The sequence below is a fragment of the Syzygium oleosum genome, unplaced genomic scaffold (genome assembly GCF_021117445.2).
Source record: "Syzygium oleosum isolate NSW1041296 unplaced genomic scaffold, Sole_v2.1 Sole_v2.02, whole genome shotgun sequence".
NCBI classification, from domain to species: Eukaryota; Viridiplantae; Streptophyta; class Magnoliopsida; order Myrtales; family Myrtaceae; genus Syzygium; species Syzygium oleosum.
Window position 1 is genome coordinate 404,421 of NW_026607486.1, and position 18,536 is coordinate 422,956.

Genomic DNA, 18,536 nt, shown 5'->3' on the forward strand with positions numbered 1-18,536 from the left:
CACTAAATGAAAATGTATACAAATATCTTGAATATAGAAATAGCCAATCTTAATTACTCGGTGCATGAGTTAAAAGGTCTGATGCATTTTAGCACTAATTTCACGAGTATTGCAACAAAAAAATTTCTAGTAAACTGGTAACTCTCTATTGTGCAAACAAAGTTTCATAAGAGTAAAGTTGAAACCAAGATATCTATATAGAAAAATGCAGTGAAATAAGATTTCCAATTGGAAACCTGATCTTACACTTGGGTCGTTGTTGAATAGATTACTTGAGGACATGCAAAAGAGCATCTTTTCACTTCCTGGTGCAGAACTGATGCCCCTCCGATCTCTACCTCTTTGTCTCTGACCCTCACGTGAGGTTTGCATAGATAATAGTGATCACGAGAAAGCCAATCGAGAGGGCCACAAATGGGACAACTAATTCGGGGCACTACGGGGAGTGTCAAGTGGCGGGTGGAGGCCGAAGTAGCTGGATATGACAGAGGATGTTTAAAAATTTTCTATCATATTTTAGGTTACACCAAACATATGATGTGATTTTTTACAATCCGGATGATATTCGGAGCATTTTTAATCATATCTTATCCTATCATATCCCAATCCGAATCCGGATAACTAAATACAACCCTAATCAATAACGTGTCTTTTTTTTTACCACAAACGGCCATTGAAATAGAATTGACAATTGAAACCTTCGCAATAAAGAGACGTGGAGCAAATTTGGAAAAGAATAGGAGAAATAAATTCTGAGATATTCAACTATATAGGCTAATGACGGTCAATCGCAGATTGTAAAAGAAGAGCCATCAAAATCAGATTAGATCTGTTTAAATTATTCTTGGGGCTCTAAACAAGATCCGATTTGTGAAGCAATCCTTGAAATCAATCGCGGAAGATGGTGAAACAGGAGAATTTGGTGGAGGATGAGGATGACGGTGAAATTTCTGATGCGATGTCTATTGAGGAGATCTACAAGGACGACTTCAACAAGCAGGAGGTGGAGACCAAGGAAGTCTCGACTAGGGTTTGGACGATGCAGGATTTGCACAAGTAGCTGTTAAGCGAGGTCGTTATCATGGAAGTTGATGCGGCGATGGTGGATGGCAAGGACGAGAAGAAGGGCAGCGACGAATCGATGAATGGAGTGGAGATAGTCGTGAGATGGATGATATGGGGACGAAGGGGATGCGAAGTTTGGTACCGATGAGAAAGAGGAAGGAGAGCTTGAGGAGGGTGATATCGATTTGGACTCGGAGGTGGTAGCTAAGGTTGATGCAGAAGGGAGAGAGACAAGTTTGACTGCCGAGTCTATCACAATGGCGAGCGTGAGATGGAATTGGTAGAGGAGGAAGTGAAATCGGTAAAGCTAGTTCTCCGGTTTCTCTGAAATATTTGCGGTGATGAACGCGAAGAAGGTGACAGTGTGTGATTCATACATCGCTTCTGTAAACTAAAACAAAGGGAAGCCTGATATCAACAAGTTCTCACACTACCATTGGTGGTCCATCATTTCATTAGTCTTGTTTTGCCATTTTACTATGCGATCTGAGTAAAGTGCAGCCGCCTCTCCACTTCCTCCTCTCCCAATTCCATCTCACACTCGCCATTACGACAGACTCGGCACTCAAACTTGCCTCTCGACCTTCTCCATCAACTTTTATCTACCACCTCCGAGTCCAAATAGATTTCACCTTCCTCAAGCTATCCTTCCTCCTTTTCATTGCCACCAAACTTCACATCCCCTTCGTCCCCACTGTCGTCAATCGCGACTTCTTCTCCACTTCCTTCACCGAATCACCGATGCCCTTCTTCTCATCCCTTGCCATTCGCCATTGCCGCATCAACTTCCATCATGACAACCTCGCTTAACAATTACATGTACAAATCCCGCATCATCCAAACCCTAGTCGAGACCTCCTTTGTCTCCTTCACAACCTGCTCGTTGAAGTCATCCTCGCTGATCTCCTCAATCGACATCGCATCGGAAATCTCACCTTTTACCACATCCTCCACTAAGTTCTTCTCTTTTACCATCTGTAAAACCAAATCTGGCAACGAAAAAGCAATAAATATTAGGATAATTAGGGTGCGAATGGTAACCATTCTGCTCCAGAAATCAAATTCTTGCGAGTGAATTGATTTCGGAGGAGAAACGTTTGGTAAAACATGACTAATTCTGCTTCCGTAAAGTGATTTGAACGTAAATCTATTTTGATTTGTTGATTTTTTTGCACCTAAAAAAATTTAAATTTTACTCAAAGTGGGTGGCCACATGTATTATAAGCCATTCTGTAAAGTTTTGAAACTTTTGATTTTTTTTAAAAAATTTTTGGGCACCTAAAAAATTTAAATTTCACTCAAAGTGGGTGGCCACATGTATTCTAAACCATTTTGTGAAGTTTTGAATTTTTTTTTTTTTTTTTTTTTGGGCACCTCAAAAAATTTAAATTTTACTCAAAGTAGGTGGCTACGGATATTCTAAGCCATTCGTGAAGTTTTGAAATTTTTTATTTTTTATTTATTTTTTGGGCACCTCAAAAATTTAAATTTCACTCAAAGTGGGTGGCACAGTATTTTAAGCCATTTTGTGAAGTTTTGAAAATTTTTATTTTTATTATTTTTCTTTTTTTTGGCACCTCAAAAATTTAAATTTCACTCAAAGAGGTGCTACCACGGTATTTTAAGCCATTTTGTGAAGTTTTGAAATTTTTGATTTTTTTCACCTCAAAAATTTAAATTTCACTCAAAGTGGGTGGCACATGTGTTTTAATTATTCTATGAAGTTTTGAAATTTTGATTTTTTTTTTTTAAAAAAAAATTCACCAAATTTCATATTTTCCCAAATCTGACTTTTTTTTATTTTCTGGAAATTTTTATGAATTTTTCTAGAATTTTTCAATTTTATGCATTTTCGAAAAAAAAAATTGTGAGAAAATGAGAGAATGCATTCCGAATCAGAAGCTACAAAAAGTAGCTTCTCTTTTCTTGCCAAAAACTCATTCCGAATCAAAAATGCATTCGGAATCAAGAACGCATTCTGGAATCAAGTATTTTTAACAAACGCATTTTTATTCCGGAACGCAAAAATCGCTCCAGAACGCATTCGAAATTTTTTAACAAACGCTATTTCGTTTCGGAATGCATTCCGAACAACTTTATATTCCGGAATGCATTCCATGCGCACCCTTACTAACCCTGTGCAATCGGACTAGTTCTACTCGAGAACCAGACCATATCGAACTACCTGGGAATCGTACTGAATTTGGAATACCATAGCTTTTCTCTTGACATCATTTTCTTCAAACCTCGGCTTTCTTCCGTGCTTCTCATACTCTATTTTTTCTTCTTCGTTCGCGCGGCGCGGTCGCCCTCTCTCGCCATATGAACCCTTCGGCACCATGGTTGGTCCTCTCTTAGTCTCCCACTTCCACCCGCACCCGCAGCAACCCAGCCTGAAGCGACGAAGCTTCATCTCTCTAGTTGTTGCCTCCCTCTCTGTCTCTTTCTCTCTTTATCCATAGCAACCCTAGTTCCGCCTCACTCTTTCTTTTGCGGCTCGTCGACTCTGACTTACGGCCTATCTTTGCCGTCAATGTACCTAGCATGCCGATTCTTCATTGGAAACAAGGTGAGTCTCGTTCCTCCTTTGTGAGCGAGCTTGTCAGATTGCGAGATGCGGTGCCCGGCGAGCACCAGTTGCCCCCACCATGTGCGGATTAGAACGCCATCGCCCCGCCCCAATAGGTTGAGTCCAGGTATAAGATTTTTTGAGCTCAAAATTCATGGTTTGTTCCTTTTGGATGTTCGGTTGGCTTTGGAGATGTTTGACAAAAACTTAACGATGCCTTTCCCCCTGTTGAATTGCGACTCAGCGTGTGTATTTGGTCTTATTAACACTCTTGGAGCACCGTGTTTAAAAAAGTATGCCAACTATGCTCATAACTTCATCATGTTTAATTTATTTTCAGTAGAGTCAATATCGTACTAAATATTAATTCATCATGTATTTAGTTTCTTCTTTGGTTTTTTGATTTGGATTGTTTTGCTGAGGACATTGTCATTGCTAAATAGAGTTCACGTGTTGAAGTAAAATGAATGTATGTGGTGAGAATTTCTATTAATTATTTTAGTTTTTAATACTAATTTAATTTAAACTATTGTTACACGATTAACTATGTTGTTTGTTTTATTTTCAGGTAGTTAGAAATTGGAGCACTATTGTTATGGATGAATGAGGAATGGAGTTTTATAATTTATGTTTTATGTTACGTGTTTGAATTTTTTATCGTTTATAATTATACGTGACTATGTATTCATCTTATGGATTGTTGCTTTTGGCGGATAGGGATTTCTGCTGTTAATCTTTTATTTTGAACCGTTATGTTGCTCATATTGTTTTGCTATAACAAATGAAACCATAAAAAGGAACAAAAGAAAAATAGGTTTTCGAGTGGACTTTGGAACCGGACCGAAGAAACAAGGTAGGTTTCAGAGTCAATTCTAAGGTAAACATGTTAGTTTCTAAGTTCCAAAAACTAATTCTAACAAGGTAAATTCTAGGTTTCAAGTAGCCGAGACTGATCACCTCTAATAATTGCACAAATGGTCCATGAACTTTTATCCAATGTGAAATATCATCCTGAACTTTTAATTTGTTCAATGTGATTTCTGAACTTTTATTTTAATGTGCATTGTTATCCCTGAACTTTTACTTTATTCAATGCGGTCCCTAAACTTTTTATACATATTCAGTCTAATTCCTAAAGTATATGAAATTGTTCAATATTTTCATTCCATTAAACAATTTCATATAGTACAAGGGCTAAATTAAATATATACCAAAAGTTTAGTGACAATATTGAACAGATTAAAAGTCCGGAGATGACATTACACATTAGACCAAAATTAATGTGTTGTTTGTGTTATTTTCCCATAAATCTTTCACGATGGATTCCAAGTAACAATCCATCACTTTACTTCACCAAAATCCAACTACATTCGCAATGGTTGCTTCTCAAATCGGAACTTGTGCAGAATCTTAAAATAAGTTAAACAAATCAGATCTAATTTCAGCGGCTGTTCTTTTACGATCTGCTATTGATCCATTATTAGTCTTGGTTTCATTTTCTTTCTGGAAGAAGAAATATCGTTGAATATCTTTAAAAATTTTGTCTAGATTAGTTTTCAATTTCGCTCCATGTTTTTTTTATTGTAAAGATTCCGGTTGCCAATTCTATTTTGGTGGTCGTTTGTGATAAAATAGGCACGTTTCCATAGCAGGACTCAAAATAAAATAGGATAAGGTTGGCAGATACTTGTTGGTTAGGCCATTCGTACCAGGGTTCAGTCGTTTGCATAGGATTAGAATAAAATAGGATAAGGTGAAATAAAAAAAAAATTACTCAAATTGTAGATGTGGATATATTTATTTTTATCAAGTGTTTGGTATATTTAGAATAGGATTTGAAAAAAAAAATAATCTGGAAAATTCTGGATCTGAGAATTCTAGTTGCCACCATAGCAAGTCGAGGGCGATAGGAAAATGAAGTTTGGGCATTGTGGGTGGCGGCGGCGTCCTACAGTGATCAAGGCGCCATGGCGATGTCACTTAGGGAGTGCAACCAATTGCGAGTGGTCCCTGAGGACGGTGACCCCCGCGATGGTCGCACATGATCCTAATTTATAGATCTAAGGCCACGAGATAACGAGAAAGAGAGGAGAGGGGTGACCCCCGTGTGGCGGTCCTGAGTTGTGCCACCGTCGGCTTTGATGGCGACTCAAATGAACATTAAGTTTCAAGCCTTCAATAGTAACACGAGCTTCATTCTTTTTTTTTTCCTCTTGTAAAAGGGTTTTTGTTTAATTAATTTCACTTATCGAATTCGAGCCTATCCCATCCTTGAATCCTGATATTTTATACAAACATATCTAGGTTTTATTCCATCCAAAGGACGTTGCCAAACATTGAGCTGAATAATGTGAAATTCGATCCGAGCTTAAATTCAGGTTGCCGAAAGCAAAACGGGCCTTATCCAAATTCCAAAGCCTGTCCGTGAATCCTTTTCGAGCTCGTTTTGCGTGGACGGGCTTTGGGGAACCGTGGATCGTCATGGCTATTATGATCAGGTTGCACATCGTATTAACATGCAACGAGCTCGAACACAGACTTCACGTAAATGCCTAAAACCGTGCAAAACCGTGAAGTTGAACCGGAGTGGGCCGAATTGGACATCGAACCGGGTTGGACCGTCCACCATGTGCTAACCAACCCAGCCATAAGCTCTTAGCTTGCGGAGGAAAATCGGAAGCTGCTGCTGCCGCTGCTGCTGAAAGTGCTCGAATTCGATGGTCAATGGAGCTCACGAACGGTGGAGATTGCCGTGCGAAGCGAGCTGAGAAGGTTGTGATCTGCGAGCATTACAGACGGTGATGTCACCTCACCACCATGCAGACGACGACGACAAGGTCGCACCACCTTCGCAGGCTATCCTCGCTCGCGTCGCTGACTCCGCGATACCCAACTCCCCTCCTCGACTGGGCGCGCGTTGTCTCCACCCGAGCCCAGCTCCAGGAAGTCCTGGATCGATTATACGCCCTCGCTTCGCCCGTTGACGACCAGGCCTTCGCCGCTCTTTTCCACGCTTGTGCCCGCCACAGATGCCTGGAACAAGGCGAGGCCTTGCATCGTTACATGCTTTTGAACCAGAATGGGCCGCCGGACCTCTTCGTGTCGAACCACCTGGTCAATATGTATGCCAAGTGCGGGGACCTAGAGGGTGCCCGCAAGGTGTTCGATGATATGCCGCACAGAAACCATGTTTCTTGGACGGCTCTCGTTTCTGGGTATGCCCAGCATGGCCGCGGGGACGAGTGTTTTAGTCTGTTCTCGGGCATGTTGGCCCACCACCGCCCGAATGAGTTTGCGTTCGCCAGCGTGCTCAGTTCGTGCCGGGAGTGCGACGGTGACCGTGGCCGACAGGTACATGCGCTTGCCCTGAAAATGTCCTTGAACGCGTGTCTTTACGTTGGGAATTCTCTCATTGCAATGTATAGCAAGACAAGTGGCCGCCAAGGTGGTTTCGATGAGCAAAAAGATGAGGCTTGGACTGTGTTTAGAAGTATGGAGTCTCGCAATCTGATCACTTGGAACTCAATGATTGCAGGGTTTGAGCTCCGTGGCCTTGGAAGACTGGCTATCGATCTGTTCGCCCAAATGCATACAGGAGGATATGGGTTTGATCGTGCTACACTTCTTGGAATTTTTTCTTCCTTGTCTGGAAGCAGCAATGCCAGTGTTGGATTTGCTCTCAATTGTTGTCTTCAGTTACACTGTCTCACAGTTAAAACTGGTTTTACCTCGGAAGTAGAAGTGACGACCGCACTGGTGAAGGCTTATTCAGATCTTGGAGGGGATGCCGCTGACTGCTACAAGCTCTTTTTGGAGACCAATTCTCACAAAGACGTTATTTGTTGGACGGGCATCATAACAGCATTGGCAGAACGGGAACCTGAAGAGTCCTTCTTCCTCTTTCGCCAGTTGCTTCGAGAGGGAATTTCTCCAGATTGGTATACGTTTTCTAGTGTCCTCAAAGCATGTGCTGGTCTTATGACCGAGAAACATGCCTTGTCAGTGCATTGTCGAGTAATTAAATCTGGATTTGATGGGGATACAGTGCTTGCCAACTCCCTAATCCATGCTTATGCAAGATGTAGCTGCATGGCTTCATCTAAGCAAGTCTTTGATCTGATGGATTCTCGTGATTTGATTTCTTGGAGCTCAATGCTTAAAGCTTATGCTCTGCACGGGCAAGGTAAGGAGGCATTGCAGCTCTTTGTACGAATGAACTTCCAACCCGATAGCACTACTTTTGTTGCTCTCCTCTCTGCATGTAGCCATGCTGGACTGGTGGAAAATGGAATTAGCATATTCGATGCCATGTCTACGGACTATGATGTTGCTCCACAGCTTGATCATTATGCTTGCATGGTCGATATTCTTGGAAGAGCTGGGCGTGTTCTTGAGGCACAGGAACTGATAAACAGAATGCCTATGCAACCTGATTCAGTGGTCTGGAGTGCACTTCTGGGAGCATGCAGGAAACATGGAAATGCAAAATTAGCAAAAACAGCGGCTATTAAACTGAAAGAGTTAGAACCTAGTAAGTCCTTGGCATATGTGCAACTGTCAAACATATGTTGTTCAGGTGGAAGATTTGATGAAGCAGGTCTAATACGATCTGAAATGAATCGGTCCAGAGTGAAAAAAGAACCAGGTTTAAGCTGGATCGAGATAGGAAATCAGATCCATGAGTTTGCGTCTGGAGGATGGAGACATCCAATGAGGGACAAGATATATGCGAAGCTCAATGTATTTATTGGGAAGCTAAAAGAGCTGGGTTATACGCCAGAAACATGCTTGGCATTGCATGACTTGGAAGAGGAGCACAAAGAGGAGCAATTGTATTACCACAGTGAGAAGTTGGCTTTGGTATTTGCAACAATGAACGAAAGTAGCTTGCCTACAGTTATTAAAATCATGAAAAATATCCGTATTTGTGTTGATTGCCACAACTTCATGAAAATAGCCGCAGATCTTCTCAACAGGGAGATAGTTGTGAGAGATTCAAACCGATTCCACCATTTCAAAAGCAGGGTTTGCTCTTGCAATGACTATTGGTAACTCGTTTGCACGATTAGATTGGATTAAGAGGCTATAATCAGAGTCCCTTCTTGAGAGGATGTGAGCAACCCCTCCAAGATTATATGGCTGAGTGGCATTTAATTTGTTCAGCATCATAGCATGGTAAGAATTTTGTGAAGCAGAAAGCACTTTCTGTTGATTAATTACATATATGTTCCATCGAGCCCCATTTTAGCTCCTTGGACATGGAAGCACCTGAATTAGAATGTTCAATCCGGATGTTGAAAGTCTTAGAAGATGATCATACTACAGCTTCTAAGCACGTATTAGTAGCTTTTTAAGAGCTCAACTACTTTTCAGTAAGATATGATGTCTTAAGTGACATGAATATCCTTCAAGTTCACTCCTTTGCACTTTCTGAACTCATAATCTGGTGGCACTTGTGTGGTGGGCACATCATCCGACTTTTTAGGTCGTGAAGCTGAGCACAATGAGAATTCATTTTCTTTTCTCGTTATTGATGTTTATTGTATTATTTTTTAATCTAATAATTGCATGTTTAGCCTTTTTTAAGTTTTGACCGGGCCTTTGGAGAATTTTGAGTGCCTTGATCTCATTCAACTAGAAAAAATACATCTATGTATGCATTCTGTGCAGTATAAAAGTTGTTACCATATCTAGGACTTGCATTATTATATATATGCATGTTTTTAGTTTTGACTCCATGCGTGTTTTCGTTTGTAGGATCAACTTAATCTCGGAGAACTCTCATGTAGGATGGTGATATTACTGCTGATGAGGATGAAATGTTTGAATAAGTCCTCGGTCCAAAGAAATTGAGTTACATCCGGGGTTTGGGGGACCAGCCAAAAGCCTCAGACATCTTCTAATCCGGGGGTCTTGCAAATGCTAGAAAGTCAAGTTCAGAAAGACACTAGGCATGCGGATGAGGCAACAAAATGGCGAGCAGACATACAAACAAATCGAGATGCTACGAGTAATGAGCGAATCCAGGCAAAGTCAACTCGGGAGCTATGCTTCCAGTAGTAAAATTTGTAGCTTCAAAACAACGGAAAGTGTCTTATACGTTCTGGACCGAGGTACATAGTTAAAGTTCCAACACAGACATCCATCAATACCAAGTTGGTGAAATTGTTGTTTTGATCTTTTGGCCTTAAGTCAACGGACACTTGCCATTGAGAGACGTTGACTGTTGGCAAGTTTGCCTCAAGAAGGTATCTGGTCCTCAGTTGTTTGACGATCTAATCTCATTTTGCATGTGTAGTGTGTGGTAATACATGATTTGGACCTTTGATATTGCAAATCCCCAGAAGTGTAAAACATCGGTGTATTCAAATCCAAGTTGTTGATTTACTAGCCAGTATTGGTTGAGCAGTTTGCCAGTTACCTAATTTAACTGTCATGCTTATTAACATATTTCAAAAATTATTATTACTAGATGAATTCTGTAAATGAGGCACTGAACTAGGTCGAGACTCGAGTCAATGGATCCATAGAACTCTCCATATACGTATTTCGTACGTACGTACGGTCGAGTCAATGCGTGTATTGGCTTTACTATGCTCAGCTCAATAAGGAACAGAACGTTTAGGATATCAACAATGATAATCATATGTTAAGGCTGTGTTCGTTTGCGGAAAAATATTTTTCCGGTGTTTGGGGGCGGAAAATGTTTTCCGTGAGAAAACATTTTCCTTCCTCACCCTCAAATCCTTTATTGTTTTGAGGAAAATGATTTCCTCTTTTCATAAAGAGGAAATCATTTTCCCCCAAATTGAAGGCAAAATTGCCCATGGGAGGGAAAATAGTTTCCGTGGGAGAGAAATCTTTGAACTTATTGCCATCTTTCGAATTAATTGTGTTACTACGTCCGTCAACAGGCACCCTCGCCTGGCGGCGGTGGCCATGGCGACCCTTGCATGGGTCGTGAGGTCCGCCGTGAGTAAGCGAGGACCTTGCCTTGATTACCCTCTAGCATGCTTACAAGCTCCGATTCTCTCACTTTACTGCGATTTTTTCATTTTTGATGCGTTCATTTCGCGAAAAATGAGTGATTTGGAAATATTTTATGTAAAATAATTACTTGTATCGCTTATAAAAAAATAAAATAAATATAAATATAAATGTCACGTGAAATATTTCATTGGAGAAAAATTGACGAAGTTAGCATAAGGATTGATGTAAAGAACAACGACATTTTAAAATTTTAAAAAAATCCAAAGAAAACGAAAACTGAAGTGACAGACTGACATGAAGTTAAGATTTTCACTGTCAATATTCTAGATATTTACATAATTTTAACTGAACATTCGGTGCCGTTCTCGATGAATATTTTTCAAAAGGACAGAATTTTTCGACAACGAATCATATGTTAAGTCAAAAGGAGTCTTTCTAGAGTCAATTTCAAGGTCTTGCTAACAAGTATTGAAAGGTCATTAGTTGAGACTAGGCATATCTGCTCATTTACGAAATTGACCAATAACACATTTAACAAAACTCGCTCACCTTGACTTTGTTTATTTCATAAAATAAAAAAAATTTAAAAATATATTTTCTTAAAATTAATTGCTTATATCGCTTAAATAAATAGTTAATAGTGAATCATTATTAACAATAATTTATGTCTAAAAATTTTCGTGTACGATGAAAATATTTTTCATTCATTCATTTTTGTAAGCGATACAAGCAATCATTTTTTTAAAAATATTTTTTCAAATCATTATCTTTCGCAAAACAAATGGACTCTTCGAGTGCATTGGTTTCACAGAAAATTTCATGATAAAGGAAATGTTTAGTTTTCATTTGTTTTATGATTTAAGAAAAGTGATTTTCTACTTGCTATTGTAATTATAGGTCATTAATGGCTCAACATTAGTGAGACGTCTCTTCAGTTTGCTCGTGTGTAGAAGATTTAATAGTGGTTTTCTTCAGTAGACTTTGTAGGAAGTTCTTTGTCTTTAAGAAGACGTGTTTAAGTCTGTTCTCGAGGTGTGTCGGTATCAAGAAGTGTTCGACCGAATCATGTTTATATAGATGCTAATACAAACAGGTTTGAGGTGTTGCATCTTGTGAGGCATAATTTTCTCAAATCTGCAAAGCACTAAGAACTAATTGCTTGAAGGAGATTCCATAATTCGTAGCTCACCTAATGTTTAATTCTTTTCCGATTTTATAGCATTTAGCAAATCTATATTTGGTTTGTGATTTGATCATCTTTTCTTGTTAGGATTATATTTATATTGGCTTGGTTGTTATTGAATTTGTTATCGCTTTCTTAGAGTTATTATCTTTGTTATCGTCACTTATTTACAACATTTGTAAGAAGAGGAAGTTGTTTTTCCCGTTTAAGCTTGACGTTTTTCAGTTTGTAGATCGATTGGTATTCTGTCATCAAAACACCAGAAAGTCGGAAAATAATTTATCGAAACAGTTCTTTTTCAAACAGACGGACCCTTTAAGGCTCTCGAAAAACAATTAATGACCTTTAACAAGTGGTTCAACAACACTATAATATATTGGGTTAATACTATAACACAAACTGGTACACATATAATAAATTTACTAAAAACTAATTTTTTGATCATCAAAAACCCTAAACTAGTACACTTGTAACAAATTTATCCTCCGCTAAATTGGATTAATATTACAAAAAACTATTAATTGGTAAACCTGTGACAAATGGAGAGGTAAACCCCTAAATTGGTACACCTTTTAATCGCACGTGTAATCCAACTAAGAAATTTGAAGATAAAATTTAACGGAAACTAACGAAGGGTAAATATGTCATGGGTATATTAATTTGAGATTTTTTATAGTTAAAAAATTAATTTAGAGTAAATTTGTCATAAATATAACAGTTTAAGATTTTTCGTGATATTAATCATAATATAGTCTTTCAAGAGGAAGTTGAAGAAGAAAAAGAAAAAGAAGAATAAGATATTTTGTAATAATTACCCAATTTTGAACTTTGAAAATTCTTGGAGGGACACCCAATCACATGGCGGCACCGACCATCTATATGTATATGAGCAGCTGCTTTATCCAATTCCCGCATCTCTTCTTCTTCCCTAAATCCAGACGGGAACAGAGTATCCGGTGAATCTTTCTTGTGGCGACGATCCAGAAGACAATCATGTCCGCGAACAGAGATCGCACCGTTTATGTTGGTCAGTATGCTCTCTCTCTCTCTCTCTCCCCCCCGCAGTCACATCGCTTCTTCACTTTTCTCTTTCCCTTCTTTCGTCGAGCGATTGATTTCTTCTTCCTTTGGTCGAGGGGGAAAGTTGCAAATTCTTGAAGCGAGAGTTCTCTCGAGCGTTTGGTGTCGCGTCGTTCTTTTACGAGTGTTTAGGGTTTTATCTGTAAACGTCGTGTTCATGGGCTTAGGGCAAATCGGGGATTTTTTTTTTCTCTTTTGGGTGCTGCTGCAGTGCAAGTGTTTGATTTTGGGTCTGGGATTTGAGGATCGGATTTCCTATTGGGTTTTTGTCTGATGATTTCCCTGATGAGAATCTTGCAATTGATGATCACCCAGCTTCTTCTTTCGTCTTTGGGCTGGTTTGCTTGATTATGAAAATTGATTCTTGATGCTTCGAAATTGACAAAAATTAAAGAAAACCTGTGGACTTTCATTCATTAGGATTGACATGGTAAGACCGGGCAATCAGTTTAATCTATCTATTATGTGATGTGTACTGTAATTGGTGTAGCTGTATTGATACAAAGGATATTGAGGGGGGGGGTTTTTTTTTTTTTTTTTTTTTTTTTTTTTTTTTTTTTTTTAAGTGTTGCCAGTGTTGACTCTTCTTATTAGCGGTATAGCTGTATGCTGCTAACATAATATCCATCTTGCACAGGCAACTTGGATGAGAGGGTGAGTGAACGAGTCTTGTACGACATTCTGATACAGGCAGGAAGGGTAGTAGAACTGTATGTTCCTCGTGATAAGGAAACAGAGAAGCCCAAAGGTTATGCTTTTGCAGAGTATGAGACAGAGGAAATAGCCAACTATGCTGTTAGGCTGTTCTCGGGCCTCGTTACTCTCTACAATCGAACACTTAAATTTGCGGTATGTTCCCATTGTCTCATATGTCGTTTGTCCTTTCTCCTGCTGCTGCATGCTGAATCATCTTTCGGTGATTTTCCAAGGATTTTGCATTGCCAAAAAACACTTTCAGATGATTAATATTACTCTTATGGCTTTACCTTGTTTCTGATGTATGTATGTTTGCCATATTCCCTGTGCTCAAGCTTTCAAGTGGGGCTAGTCTTGTTTTCTAATGTCATTAACACTTCTAGTTGGTCAGATGACCATGGATGGGGTTGGGGATCATTATGATCACTAGCAATCTTTTCAAATGATCATAACCAGTTGATAGATTGACTTTTACTGTATACCCGATAGTACTGCGCTTTAGCTTTTTTATAATGGCATTGAAAATTTGATGTGCAGATATCTGGGCAGGACAAGTCGTCCTCACATACTTCTGCAGCACATTCCTCCCAGAATCTAAGACCCAACCGTCCAGAAAGTGACAGTGTTGACATTCCTCAAAATTCCGCTACTCCTGGCAGAGCTTCAGCATTTTCAGATAACCATTCTCATGGTAATGTACATTTTTTTCTTTATCTCTGTGGGTATTGTATTTGAGCATGCATGAACTTGTCATTTCCATTTATATTAATGGTCTATTCATTCTTTTGGTTCAGCTTCCGTTCCTACTGGTATGACAGAAGAACTTAATGGCTTTGGATCTCGTTCGAGTAGTTATGAGTACAGTCGAAGAGTTTTTGGGGCAACCCTGGAAAATATTAACCACAGTAGGTCACGCCGTTATGATACAAGAAACCCGGTGTCTTATCCCTCCTATTAATTGCCAAGCTAGCTAGTTTCACATCATGCATCACCATTCTTCTCAAATTTGTGTAGCTTGGTAGTCAATTAATTTGTGTTGTAGTTTTGGTCGTTCTCTTGATTGAAAGTGGGGTAGTGCGGGTGGTTAGTCATCCTTGTAAATTAGCATAGATGGTAAGTCTTGGTGGCATTTGCTTTAGCAGCTAGAGCTAGACTTGTTCATAAGTAGTTCATTTGGTTGTATAAGTATTTTAGTTAGTTTTTATTTGTGAAGGTTGAATTTCCTTGTTTAGGCATTGGATATTCATTTGGTTGCTTGTGGTTGCTTTCGGCTTGTAGTAAAGTAGTACAGTTCTTGCCTCTGCTTCTATGCTGTTTTTTGTTGATATTTTCTTTTGATAGCCTGTGAATAAACTCAGGCTTTCTTTTTCTTTTTTTTGGGGTGAAAAATTGTCAAGTGCGTGACTTGAGAAGGCATTTTGATGTGTTCGGAGTGAAAGGATGCTGCTAGAATATGTTTCAAGAGCAGGAAAGAGATAGTTTGCAGTGGTTAAAGTATTAATGTTCTAATTGAAAACAAATCTCCTGCTTCTTACTTTCAATTTTTTATTTTCTGGGGAAATGATCTATCAAGAATGAATGATGTTTGTTTGGAGATGTAGTCTTCTTTTACACCACTTGTAGATTGGCTGAACTATGATCTGCATCATCTTTTCTATCACAGTCACTATATTGGACTTTCTCGGGTTCAGTAGTCGGTAAATATCCTCGAAATAATAGTACTGATCAAGATTGGGAACAAAAATTCAAGCAAGTCAAAATAAACTCTGCAGTCTTGAATTTTCTTTTATGTTATTCTTGTTTGGCCAGAGGATGGTTTGCGGTGTTTTTTAATATTTTTTGATGGAATATGTCAAACGAATCCTGTAATTATGAAATTAAGAAAACAGAACAAGACACACTGATTATTAACTTCAGATTAGTGAATCAAGCTAAGACCAAGGGATCTTCATTTACACTTGGTTGGCAGTATAGATCCCTCCTAGCTAGGTAGTTCATAATCGTCAACGCTGGCCTATTCAAAGTTTATGAACTTTGTAAGCATTGAGATGCAAATTCTTTCATTCAAGTTGAGTATGATGCTGCAAAGTACGCCAGAGGTCCAACGATGGCCCCGTTGATGTACGTTGCAGGCTCGGAGTGGCTGTAGTCGGTCCGGTCATCTGAGAAAGCATCGTTCTGGTCTGGACCCCCGACGATGGCTCCGGTGAGGATGTTGGGGTTCGGGCTTGATGTGTAGTAGAATGGTTGGAAGCCACCTTGACAGCCTATCGCCTGCGGGTGGCTCACCAGGGAAGGCAGGGATGATCCTCTGTGGTGAATTCTCCTGGGGAATGTGGTTCCATATCCCACCATGTATGACATCTTCAGAGGGTTCACCCCCAGAATGTAGTCAACCTGCAATTTCTGGGGTTGAGAGAGAGGGAGAGAGAAAGAGAGAGATAAGTGCGAGAGAGTTGGAGTTTGAGAGACCTGCTTCTTGGCAAGGTACTTTAAAGTGCTAGGGGTGATGAGCATGTTGCCGCAACTGAAGGTGTGTTTTGCTGAGGCCATGTACTTAGAGTAGGTTGCAAGCAGGAACGTTATGGACGTGACGTACTGGAGATTGCTTTCGCTCAGCTTGAACATGAGCCCACCTGCACTTCGGCCGTAAGCACGCAATGATCAAGTTTCTAAATCGCTTGCAACTTGTAATATGATCTTTCAACTACTGATTGCCATGTGGGATAAAAGAAAAAGTACATACCTGGAGTGTACTGTGTGGTGGAAGAAGGAGAATTGGGGAGAATCCTGCACATGAAATCTTCCGCTTGTTGTCTGAACTGGTCATAGCTACCGTCTTTGTTCAACAACGCATTCTGAAGAAAGACAGTTACGAGGTTGTTACGAAGCTTAATCAAGGGTTAAGTGTGTCCTAATTTATTGTCGAAAACTGTCCTGTACGTCATTATAGTTATATAAGATGTTTTGTTGAAAATCTTCTGGACGTTTGTCAATACTTTTTATTTATTGGGGCGGGATATACCCTCGAAAGAAGAACTCGAGCGCCGGCGAGCTTGTTGTCCCAGCTGAAAATGTCCGTGGCATCATTATCCCCCAAAGATTTCAAGAAATTGGCATAGTACACATCATTCGTTGCTCTATAAAGCCATGCAGCTCCCCACAGCAGTTCATCCTGATAATTTATGACAATTGACCAAATTCTTCAGATTGACAATCCAATTAGCCAAAGACAGAATGCATACGGTGAAACCAACAAACATAATCAATCATTAAAAGAAAATTTATACCTCATATCCCGAGTACGAACAGTAAAATGGGCAAACGGCGGAACCGAGGGAATCACTGTATGCACCGCGGTATTGTATAGCGAACTGCATCACCTGCTTCGCCGTCTTGAGCAACAACTTCGAGTACTTGGGGTCGGCCACCCGGAAGACCAAGGAGGCAGCGGCGAGGGCGGCTGCAGTCTCGCCTGCAACATCGGAGCCCGGGTTGCTGGGGGAGACTGAGTAAACGGACCGGACAGTGTCCATGTCCTCCGGCCGCTCCCAGCACTTGTGGTCCACGTTGGGGTCGCCGACTCCCACGTAGAGCTTTCCGGGGGTCGCCGTCGCGCACTTGAGGAGGTAGTCCGTGGCCCAGCGGATCGCGGCTCTTGCGTTGGGGAGCTGAGCCCCCATGCGCTTGCCGTACTCGAGGGTGCTCCAAGAGAGCATGGTGGTGGTGTAGGCCATGGGGAAGTTGAACTTCACATTGTCTCCAGCATCATAGTATCCTCCTGTCAAATCCACCTGGCAAAAAAAAATGAAAAACTTATTGCACATGCAAAAAATTTATTTTGTTTATAGGATCTAATATGCTTTTCGTGTGTTCTTTTGGGGGATAAAGTTGTGATGGCAATTGGACAACATAACGTGATTGACGCACATTTTGTCACTGTCCATGCATGTAATTCACATCATTACAATCACAACCACCAACATTATCACAGAGGATGCTTTGATCCCACAAAAATAAGAAAAGAACATCATACATGATCGATAAATGTGCATTGCCTAAAACTTTTCAAGCATGCAAAGAGGCTGGCAGAAAGATCCAGTTGAATGTATGTTTTCCTTTTGAGCCATACATTTAAAAACATGTTGAAATTGCTTTGATGCCCTTGAAGCTACCTCCATTGGAATAGAAGATACCAAAATTTGAGCATTCTTTGCCCACAATGGAAAAAGATTGATGATACATAACAATACATAACACAAAAGACTGTATACTTACATGGGCAAGGGCACCATCTGAAAGGCCAGAGGTGGACCTCCAACTTAGCAGCTGGTTGGTGGGGAGCCTCCCCGACCTCTGGCCTTGGAAGAACAATATGGACTTCGCAAGAGCATCTTTGTAATTCGGGTTGCCTTGTACAACACTAGTGCCAAAGCACATAACAGAGCACAACAACAATAATAGCCACAAAGTAACCCTCGTCTCCATCTGTGAAGAATGTTACTTGCTAAAGTGCAAATGTTAGCTAGCCTCTCCGATTTGTCCTAGCTCATATGGTCTTTGATTTGGATAGGGCAAGTCATTATATAGAGCGAGAGAGAGAGGCTGGCCAATCGCCAAGCGCAATATTAGGCTTTTTCGTTGAGGGTCTCATTGAGTGTTGACCGCGTAGTAAATTAAGGGGAGTTGCTCATGATGCTCCCTAATTTCAAACTTTAGTTTGTTGTCTTTGCACTTTCTTTGGGGGGGATTTTGGAATGATTTGGACGTCAGTCCACCAATCTTGCAACGACATCCGTTAATCCTACGTTTTTGAGCCGCAATGAGATGCCTTAGAAAACGGGGAGTTGTCCCTCGTGTTTGTATCCTCATTTACAAAGTCATTTCCTTCGTTTTGTCGTTCGTCTTTTTGACCATCTTTCATTTTCAGACATTGTGCATGTCCCATGTCTT

At 40.1% G+C, this 18,536-nt stretch overlaps 3 protein-coding genes across 5 annotated transcripts; 2 read left to right on the forward strand and 1 right to left on the reverse strand.

Moving 5' to 3' along the window:
- Positions 1-6,208: 6,208 nt before the first annotated feature.
- On the forward strand, positions 6,209-10,028 carry LOC115692038 (pentatricopeptide repeat-containing protein At1g71420). Its single transcript, XM_056306018.1, has 2 exons — positions 6,209-8,809; positions 9,392-10,028. Exon 1 carries the CDS (start codon positions 6,452-6,454, stop codon positions 8,684-8,686), a length of 2,235 nt encoding a protein of 744 aa, XP_056161993.1. The 5' UTR covers positions 6,209-6,451; the 3' UTR covers positions 8,687-8,809; positions 9,392-10,028.
- Positions 10,029-12,677: 2,649 nt separating this feature from the next.
- LOC115692045 (uncharacterized) lies at positions 12,678-14,884 on the forward strand. Its single transcript, XM_030618797.2, has 4 exons — positions 12,678-12,834; positions 13,525-13,736; positions 14,121-14,274; positions 14,378-14,884. The coding sequence occupies exons 1-4, from the start codon at positions 12,801-12,803 to the stop codon at positions 14,539-14,541; spliced, it is 564 nt and encodes a 187-aa protein (XP_030474657.1). The 5' UTR covers positions 12,678-12,800; the 3' UTR covers positions 14,542-14,884.
- Positions 14,885-15,399: 515 nt separating this feature from the next.
- On the reverse strand, positions 15,400-18,119 carry LOC115692044 (endoglucanase 3). 3 transcript variants are annotated; one of them, XM_030618796.2, is made up of 6 exons: positions 17,862-18,119; positions 16,874-17,377; positions 16,609-16,758; positions 16,330-16,441; positions 16,056-16,219; positions 15,400-15,980 (listed from the first exon to the last, which is right to left on the reverse strand). In XM_030618796.2, exons 1-6 carry the CDS (start codon positions 18,069-18,071, stop codon positions 15,648-15,650), a joined length of 1,473 nt encoding a protein of 490 aa, XP_030474656.1. In that variant the 5' UTR covers positions 18,072-18,119; the 3' UTR covers positions 15,400-15,647. The 3 variants fall into 3 exon arrangements, with proteins under 3 accessions (XP_030474656.1, XP_056162028.1, XP_030474655.1); XM_056306053.1 differs by having other exon boundaries at positions 16,330-16,415; positions 16,583-16,758; XM_030618795.2 differs by having other exon boundaries at positions 15,400-16,219.
- Between the last annotated feature and the right edge of the window lie 417 nt (positions 18,120-18,536).

What these genes read in the sequence shown, in the direction of transcription:
- LOC115692038 (XM_056306018.1), top strand. Translation starts at nt 6,452, where the DNA reads ATGCAGACGACGACGACAAGGTCGCACCACCTTCGCAGGCTATCCTCG.
- LOC115692044 (XM_030618795.2), bottom strand. Translation starts at nt 18,071, where the DNA reads ATGGAGACGAGGGTTACTTTGTGGCTATTATTGTTGTTGTGCTCTGTT. An exon ending in GTTCGTACTCGGGATATGAG is followed by an intron (nt 16,759 to 16,873) that starts GTATAAATTTTC and finishes ATAAATTATCAG; the next exon opens with GATGAACTGCTGTGGGGAGC. An exon ending in CACCACACAGTACACTCCAG is followed by an intron (nt 16,220 to 16,329) that starts GTATGTACTTTT and finishes GCCGAAGTGCAG; the next exon opens with GTGGGCTCATGTTCAAGCTG.
- LOC115692045 (XM_030618797.2), top strand. Translation starts at nt 12,801, where the DNA reads ATGTCCGCGAACAGAGATCGCACCGTTTATGTTG. An exon ending in ATCGAACACTTAAATTTGCG is followed by an intron (nt 13,737 to 14,120) that starts GTATGTTCCCAT and finishes TTTGATGTGCAG; the next exon opens with ATATCTGGGCAGGACAAGTC. An exon ending in TTCAGATAACCATTCTCATG is followed by an intron (nt 14,275 to 14,377) that starts GTAATGTACATT and finishes CTTTTGGTTCAG; the next exon opens with CTTCCGTTCCTACTGGTATG.